At 42.1% G+C, this 9,302-nt stretch overlaps 1 protein-coding gene across 1 annotated transcript; it reads left to right on the plus strand.

Annotated features, from left to right (window-relative positions):
• The first annotated feature begins 1,216 nt into the window (after positions 1 to 1,216).
• Positions 1,217 to 7,786, plus strand: FAM107B (family with sequence similarity 107, member B). Its single transcript, XM_010146785.1, has 3 exons — positions 1,217 to 1,401; positions 5,213 to 5,366; positions 7,091 to 7,786. The coding sequence occupies exons 1-3, from the start codon at positions 1,274 to 1,276 to the stop codon at positions 7,205 to 7,207; spliced, it is 399 nt and encodes a 132-aa protein (XP_010145087.1). The 5' UTR covers positions 1,217 to 1,273; the 3' UTR covers positions 7,208 to 7,786.
• The last annotated feature ends 1,516 nt before the right edge of the window (positions 7,787 to 9,302 follow it).

Below are 9,302 nucleotides of genomic sequence, written 5' to 3' on the forward strand. Positions count from 1 at the left end.
AACCCAGTGATTCTATGATAAATCTATGATTCAAACGAAGAAGCCGAGAGGGCCGTGCTGGATCCGTTGGACGCATCCAAATCCAGAGTGGCTTCCCTGCATCTGCTGTGAGGTTATTTTTGGGTCTGTTTGCGGGGCCAACGTGGCGTCAAGCTGACGATTGCAGTGTGCCAGGTTCGGCGTGCGGGGCTCCACGACAGCGAACCGAGGCAGAATCGCTCCGAATGGTTTTTGTTTTGGGTGCTGGACTTGGTGTGACTGAGCCTTTTAATGGAAGGGGGTGTGAATGAGGTGCTGAGAGATATGGGTTAGTGGTGGACAGATACGGTTGGACTGGATGATCTCTAAGGTCTTTTCCAACCTAGTGATTCTATGATTCTATGAAGGACAGCACCTCATATGAATTATTTGAAAACTAGAGTTTACTTGTCAGCTGTTGATTGGAAGTGTTGTTAATTGGTGTATAGATACATTTTCTATACCAGGATAGGAAAATGCCACATTTCCAGATGGTAGAAACCATCAAGACTTCAGTGCCTTCAGATCAGTGGATTTCTGTGGATTTTCACTGAGCGAAATATGGCCTCTAAGAAACAACCTCACCCAACTTTTTCTCATCTACCTTTCCACTCAGAAATCTGTCCCCCATCCTAACAATTGCAGATCTGGCCATTTCCACATGGAAGCTGTTGCTGCAGTGGTACAGTACAGTTCAGGGCTTATCCAAAAAAGTGTTTTCCCCGTAGCATGATAGTGATGGCAGAAAGTGAAACTGTTTGGTGTTGCTACACATTTGTAGTATTTAATATGGTCGGTATTTAAGATGTCTTTGGTGTCTCGGTATTGCTGATCTAAAAATGCTTCAGCTGAGTGGGCTTATGAAAAATCAGTAGGGCTCTTCATGCACTTAACCTAAATTATGTCTCTTTCTTCTTAAAACGGAGGGAATCTGTGTTTCCAAGTCAATGGATGAAGGCTGTTGGAGATGATGTGAAATTGCTGGCTATTTGAAAAGATGCTACTGATGTTTGCTCTGAGAGCCTTTGCTTACTACAGACAAAAATAATCTAGGAAAAGCGTAGCTGTTAAAAGATGCTTGCTACAGACAAATATAATCTAGGAAAAGCGTAGCTGTTACCAGTTTAACATGCTGTCTTTATGTTTTAATAAAAAGCCTTTCAATGTAGATTAACTGCAGTTTTTCTCCTGTTCTACAGATACTGTGGATAAGGACACTGAACCCAAAGATCCATATCCCATTCCAAGGAAGATTATGGCTGAACCAGACTACATAGATGATGACAATCCTGAATTAATTAGACCTCAGAAATTAATTAATCCTGTGAAGTCATCCCGGAATCATCAAGATCTCCATAGAGAGCTGCTTATGAATCAGAAAAGGTAAGAGTCTAAAAATCATCTGTGCCACCCACCCATTGATTTGGGAGAGCACAGCTCGAGTTTTACTTCCATCAAAATGACATTTTACCCGAAACCCAGCAGACACTTTTTGTTGTTTCAGATATTTTCAGAGAATCAGAAAAGACTCTGATTCTTAATGGTGGTGTTTATTTCTGTTTGAATTGCAGTTGCTCGGCAAAAGCTTGCTGTAAAAGACTTTTCATTTTGTTTTTGTGAATAGTCACCAAGGGTTGGTTTCCAGAGGAAGTGGTTCAGTTCTCCCCATCACATTTCATGTTGGTTACCTGGGCACTGTAATCTGTCTCGAGCTCTTAACTTTAGCAAGTATTTGACACAACTTTGCTAGTACCAACAGGATGATAAAATCTGTGGATTTTCACCATTCCCAGCGCACTGAGTTTATGGGACCCCTTCTAAATCAACGCAGTCATACCTTTTATTTCACATGAAACTGTTCTTTTCTTACTTTATCTTACTTTATTCCTGCAATGCAGTCTGATCGTTTGGTGCCTGCTCTGCTGCTGCACAAGTGTTTCTTTGTATGTTATGCAAATGCTGCTTCCTTCCTTCTGGGATGGGATGCACAGCTGTTGCTCTATATCTTGCTTTTAAAAATGTAAATAACTGCAGCTTGATTCCATCAACTTCAGAGACGCAGGCGCTTGGCTCAGAGATAGCTGAAGCTTTGTTATTAAATCTCTTCAGCAACAGAGAATTTATTTAGAAAACATATTAAGAAAATAGCCACCAGACCACACGGTGAAAGAAAAGCCAGCAAGCCTGTTGAGGCGTCTCCATTTAAACAAACTAACCATGATAAAAATTAGTGATTTGGTGTGTTGAAGCCACCCAAAATGAACTTCCCAAAGGCGGGAGATCCACAAAACAGAAGTGGAAGAACAGTATTTCAGCGTGCTTTTGAGAATAACGCTGCTGGTGGCAGCCAGCTTTTTGAGCCCCAGGACCTTGATCTAAAGGAGAGGAGAAAGTTATTGCTTTGGCTACTCCAGCACGACTGGATTTGTCTGTTTGGCAGGAAAAGTCACATTATGAAAGTTCCTCTTTATTTTCCCTCTGATGGGATGGTATTTTGAGGGGAGGAGGAGTCTTTTCTCTGTGTAATAGCAAAATCCTCACAAATGCTAAGCATAGATACTTAATTCTAAATGAACCACATGCACACCACAGGATTTCTTTAGTGCTGCAGAAGTAGAATAGTTTTACAGAATGCCAATTGAATTGGAAGAAACTGGCCTAAATAGGTGTTTGTCCTATTTTTCATTAATGGGATTAAACATCAAAGTGAGTTCCTAGTCCAAGAAGTTTATAGGCGTTGGAAGAAAGGTAGTTGAAGTTCCCGACTTACGATCTTAATTCTAAAGGATGTGGAGGCTGCAGTAAATTAAAGCTATTTCTTTTCTTTTAACTTTAAAAGTGCTTTATGCTTTCATAAATAATATGGAGTTCTTTTCTTCTAGGAGAATATCCTATTACACAGAGGAGCTGTGCAGCCCTCAATACCCACTCTTCTCTTATTGTGATTTTGATTAGCTGCAGCTGTTAATTTTAGATTCTTATTTATTGGTGCAGAAATGAATTACTTCAAGGGTTTTCATCAGCAGAAGAACTGGTATTTTTTTTTTTTAAAGAGGGTTAGTCTTCAGTGCTTTGTGCTACTGTGCTGCCTCTGATATGAGGCTTTTCAGTAATGTAGATATTCGGCTTGTGTTCTGCGTTGTTCCTGCAAATTGCCGTATGTACAGAGGAACTTCAGCATGCTCGTAGAAGTCTGCTTAACATGCACCTCTTTTTCTTGTGAAGACTCGGCCTAGATACCAGAAGCTTCAGTTTTTGACTGGTCACCTCCAAACAGCCATTTCTGGATCTTAGAGGGTTATTTCAAAGCCTCATCCCTGGATGTCTTCAAGGACAGGATGGATGAGGCTCTGAGCAACCTGGTCTAGTGGAAGGTGTCCCTGCCCATGGCATGGGGGTTGGAACTAGATGGTCTTTAAGGTCCCTTCCAACCCAAACCATTCTATGATTCTATTTAAGTCAGTGCTGGTCCCATCATTCTCCACGCCTGCTGTGAGCAGTGCCTGTTGGGTCTTGAACTGATGTAGTTGTCTACGTGCAGGAATGGTAAGTGTTTTGGGCAAACAAAGATTCAGGTGGTGGTGCCACACGGCTGCGGTCACTTTCTTAAACTATTTTTACTTACTAGGACTCAGCCTCAGGTCTGCAGAGTGTTGGTCCTGACCCTTCCAGGGGTTTTAACCCTGTCAGCAATAACTTGTGTTACAGTACACTTTGCTTTCTCTGTATCAAAGCCTTAGGAATTTTTATTTAACCAGAACAATCACCAGGAGGTGATACAAGACTCTCAGTTAATCCAGTAGCCATCTGTTGCTTTTCCTTCTTACACAGGAGAATAAAATAGGGTTGACGTTACAGTTGTTCTGCTACAATCTGACTTCCAACCCCACTTGATTAGACTGAGAGGTTGTATTTACTTGTGTGGTCTGTGGGTCCCCTTTATTATAGGTAGAGCACATCCAAATCACTTTGTGCCTCTGCTTTGTTAAGAGGCAACCTTAGTTAAAAGCAGGAACGAGTAATGTTACTTAGCAGCTTGCCTGTGGTTCGTGGCTGTCTTGATTGCTAATTGCCAACCTAGACATTTCCATTGATTCAGCTCTCACTCACCCAGCAGTAGTAGTAGTAATAAAAAATCACTCCAGCTTTTCTCTGCCTGACTCAAGTTTTATGTGTTAAAACGCAATTAAAATAGCACGAAACATTAAATATTAACACACTCTTGTAGCTTCTGTTGCGTTCAGGCCATAAGATGTATTATAAGAAATAGGGAACAGCATTTGGTGTTGCTAAATATTTGATTTTGCTGTCAGGGTATGTACAGGGACAGTGTGTTGCATAATATATGGAGTCGTTCATAGATGTCACTGTAAAATAGCATTTTAATGTGTTATTGGACGTGCTGTCAGATACACATATTATGGAAGAATTAGCAACCAGAGATATGTAGTAAGTAGGGAAGGGTAAAAATAGGCATTCTGAAAGCTTATTCAAATTATTGGATTTCTTAATGTTGAAATCAAAAATGGTTGATGTTAAAACGAATGCTGGATGTTTTCACATAATGATCTTCACAGGGAAAACGACAGTAAGAGCAGCAAATTTCAGATTTCCCCGCTCCTCAGCGACATGTCTGAATAACGGGGAGAGCTTTGAATCTCAGCGTTAGAAATTTGGAAAACATCACAGCATAACAGAAATAAAAGAAATAGCTGACAACGCAAAAATAAGTCGGAATGAGGGTGTATCTGTGTGTGTGCCTGTGTAAATCCAGTCACGCATCTCCCCATAGGGTACACTTTCTCATTTTAGAGTAGTTGTCTTGGAGAGCAATTTGTGCTGACCAGACTTGAAGCATGCAGTTGATGTAGTACCTAAAGTCTTGTCAGAGGGAGAAGCTTCCAGCCTTTGTCTGGTCTCCAAGGTGACTGCAACTTTTTTTATTTTATATTTTTTGTCTTAGCCTCTTTGTAATTTTCAGTGTTAAGTTCTAGTTTACAGTTTTGGTTAGAAACCAGGCAAATATCTGCATGTTTTTTTCCTTCTAATTAATTATTTATATTCCAGTGTAACTAAATAAGCAATTACTTGACTTTAGAAAACCTGCCTACAATTCAGTGTGAATTTCTGCTAATTAAAACTGACCTTTCTTCCCTCGTTTCTCCCTGCCCCACCACTCCCACGTAATCTGAAGGGGTCTTGCACCTCAGAACAAACCGGAGCTACAGAAGGTGATGGAGAAAAGGAAACGAGATCAAGTTATTAAACAACAAAAAGAAGAGGAGGCACAAAAGAAGAAATCAGACTTGGAAATAGAGCTACTGAAACGGCAGCAGAAACTGGAGCAGGTGAGATGGGGAATAACACTACCTTTACACCTCTCGGTCTGAGCTACTCGCCTGAGGTTCCCGTTGTAGACAGGGGAGAAGCAGCAGCCAATTTTTGGCCAGATTGACCAGATGCAGGTACCGTTTTTTAGGGTGAGTCAAATCACACTCTACAATTACCTGTTTGTTGTCACTTACTGTATAGGTGCTGTAGGGGGTGTCTGCCTTACCAAAGAAGCTAGATGACTTTAAAAAGGTGTATTGTAGCTTTAAAACGCAGGTCACATTGATGTTTTCAAATGAAGGAAAAGATCCTCAAGCCCTGAGTATGGAGATGCTGTGGAGTTGGGTTGATTGTGGTGAAGCTTACTGCTGGGCACGGGGCCAGACGAATGTCTCCGTGCCTCTTGAGGCACTTTGTGTGCCTGTGAGGAGATACCTCTACAGTGAAACACCTCATCAGAGAAGTCCCTGTGCATCAAGCATTGCATTTTTAAATGAATGAATGCTTTAAAACAGTGTCTCCTGTTTTTCTTGATGGAAATCAATTAAGCCAAATAATTATTCTATTGAACATGGGGTGTAATCCAATCATTATTTAGTTTTAGGTACTTTTTTTACAGTTTTAGGCTTAGAAATATTTTTGGAGGGGAAAAGCTATTGTATTTTTAAGGGCATCATTCTGTCACTTTTCCTTTTTGCTCTCAGGCCCCAGCTTCACATGGTTCCCCTTGTGGGAAGGTTTGATTTGAAACTGAGCCATCCGAGGACATATGTAGAATAGAAAATTCTGTTAGAAGAGGAAAAACCTGCCCATTGCAAACGACGTTGTGCTTTTGTAAGCATTGTAGGACTGGCACTAATTGACCACAGGACTCATGGAGGAACGTTGTTGTGGTTTGCTGTAACAAGGCATGTCCCTTGCCAGCGAACCAGACACAGGAGAGATTTTTTAGGTGAACTGTACATGGTCCCCATTAATCAGGGAGACTTTGGTCTGTTAAAAAAAAGAAGCTCAGGAGCTTTTGTTAGTTTTCTAAAGGGTTGTTTCTTCCTTTCTGCCAACTCATCTGCCTTCACACATAATTTGTGCAGTGTGTAAGCAGTGTTCTGTATGGGCACTGTATAGCCCTGCCCCACAGAGCAGAGCGTCTGACCTCACATGGTGATTTCGAATGTCTGCATGGGCAGGAGCTCCAACTGGGCTAAAAATATCAGTGAATGAGCTCTCAAAAATGAACAACTAAAGGCCAAGGAGGATTTTTTTTTAAATTGCTTTCTGTGATAGCAAAACAGATATACCAGAAGAGGCTCGTTAGATACAAAAATCTATACCCAGACACTCAGAAATAAGTAAGTGTGCTCAGTAGTAGCTGCTTGCATGTGTTCTCCCACAAGGCACATTTGTCCTGTTGTCAAAGCCAGAGAGGGGAATTATAGTTAGTTGTTTAATGGAGATGTCCAAGAACAACTTCAGAAACGCTTCATCTTTCTCCTACTGGGCTTTCAGAGTTCTTGTCTGTCTGGCAAAGGTGGATGTCTGGAACAAGCTAGAGCCCAGGATTTGAAACGATTTATTGAGAACTGATACTCCCAAAGAAAGTCAACCTTATCTTTTCCATGAGAGAAAGGAAGCGAGCAGTTTGAAGAGTTTTGCATGGCCAGTTATTGAAACCTTTTGTTTTCTGTCCTGTATTTCAATTATCTGTTTTGTATACTTTTTTCACATGTGATTTCCTATTAAGATGGAACTGGAGCAACAGAAGATCCAGGAAGAGCAGGAAAATGCACCTGAATTCGTCAAAGTCAAGGGCAACTTGAGGAGGACGGTCCAGGAAGCAACAGAAGCACCAGACTCCTAGAGCCAGCGCCTGCTAAGACTTCCAGCTTTCCTGCAGAGAGGCTTTTGCAAGCTGTCTCAGATTTGCCCCACAAGAGTGAAAATAACAGCATACGTCTGACACTTACTGAAGATGAGATTTTTAATTCCTGGGACGTGTGGATTAAAAAGACAGTACCGTAAACAGGTTGACTTGCCAAATGCAGTCCTGAGGTCAATGGCGAAGGAGTGTCCGTCAGTTCAGTGTCGTGGACCAGTCTGACGAGATTTTAACCAGGGATGCTAGAGAAACTCCTTCAGTGTTGCACTGCTTTCTCTCTTGTGATCCTAGTTTAGTGGAGATACACAGATTATATTTTGCTTTAAAACAGAACAAAAATCCTCCTGTGATTTCTTACGAAGCTTTGCTGCGCAGGTAAATTTCCTCCGTCCAGACCTACAGCCTGTGTATATCCCACAGTAATTTGTGCTGAGTTGGAATTTTTATCTGATCTGGGATGATAGGAGGTATGTTGATCACTGCTGCCCGTCCCCACTAGGATAGGTAGGTGTGGGCAAACCAAGAATGCTTAAATTTCACCAGCAGTGAACAGCTAAGCAGCTGCACAGCCCAGTTCTCCCTGTTAGGCGTGTAGAACCCAGGCTATGGGAAGAGCAGAAATCCAATGATCCTCTCACCAGGGAGAATCCAGACGCTGATTTATCTCTGTCTCTAAACTTACACCGTTGTGCACAGGCCTGTGCAGTGCTACCTGTGAATTTACCTCTGTTATCTCTCAGTGCAGAATGACCTGTCTTCTACTTCTTGTGTTTTGAAATCCTACTTACTTTGCTGTTGTGGCCTTTCTCCTCCAAGGACATGCTGATGCCAGTACAGTGTTAACACATTACGTGGTAGTGTTTAAACTCATTTGCTGGAACTGAAACAGCGGTCTGATATGCCATCAGTTCCTGCTCCTTGCTTGCGGGAACTTGTTGCAGTTCTTGCAATGGGGCAGTGTTTAAGCCAGACCAAACTGGAATCTACTGAAATGGAATGTTTTTTCCCTAAAGTGAGGCATAAAATGAAATTCATTTTATCCCATCTTTCCTTTAGCCTGAAGAGAGAAGTGTGTTACCACTGTGTCTTAAGGTCCAATTCTGTCACCTTCTGCCTTTCCACAAGTTGGCCCTGTGACGCAGAATCTGATCCTTCATGCTTATGACTACTAGTTATCCAGGAAAGCCTGGGATGAAGAGGAGGGAGCAGATTACTTGTGTAGGATTATAGAATTGTATTCTTACCTGGTATGAAAGGGTGTAGAGGTCTTATCTTCAGAAGCTGGGGAGAAGGCCTCAGCTTCCTTGGTCGGCACAGTCCTGGCTCTCACTGAAGCTGTGTTCATCCGTATCGTCTGGGGATCTAATCCTAATCTTTGCCTTAGGATGCTCAACAATATAATTTCTACTTTGTAATGACATTGGACCTAACTGTCTCAGAACACTTTTTATTAATATCGGCAGTGGTGTGTTTGTATTGTAAAGGTGGGGGGGGGAGGGTTTGTTGGTTTGTTTTTTTTAGTTCCTTTTGCCTTTCCTGTAAGCATTGGACATTTTAAGTACAATTTCAGCGTAGCACTTGGGAACAGAATGCTCACGGTTAGAAACGTTTCCTAGATACGGGCTGCGGTTTGTCAAGATCCAGGCACTTGTTATGAGGACGCAATCTGATCGAGAGTAAACGGAATTGTGGTAAGTGTATTGCCATCGATTCAGACTTGCGGTGTGACTCACGTCTGGGAGATCAGATGTGAAGGTGGCCTACTAGGCTGTTCGGATTATGGATGTATGAAAGACAAAAGGCCAAACGTAAGACACTTCCACGTATTTTCTCAGCAAGGGAACACGCTGAGTGCTGCAGGTTCTTCCCTCTCTCCTTCCCCTCTTCTGGAAGGCGAGGATCTTCCTCTGTGACAGCACATTATTCGAACACTTGCAGTGATTGAGTCTGTTCCATGGTGTTGAGACAGCACTATGTACCAGCCTTCCACGCCACGCTCATGTTTTACCTTAGCCGCTCCCAGGCTACCAAACTTCATGCTTCTGGGTTGCAGCTCCACAATTAACCTCCTGCTCAG

This window comes from Eurypyga helias, unplaced genomic scaffold (genome assembly GCF_000690775.1).
Source record: "Eurypyga helias isolate BGI_N326 unplaced genomic scaffold, ASM69077v1 scaffold18572, whole genome shotgun sequence".
Lineage (NCBI taxonomy): Eukaryota > Metazoa > Chordata > Aves > Eurypygiformes > Eurypygidae > Eurypyga > Eurypyga helias.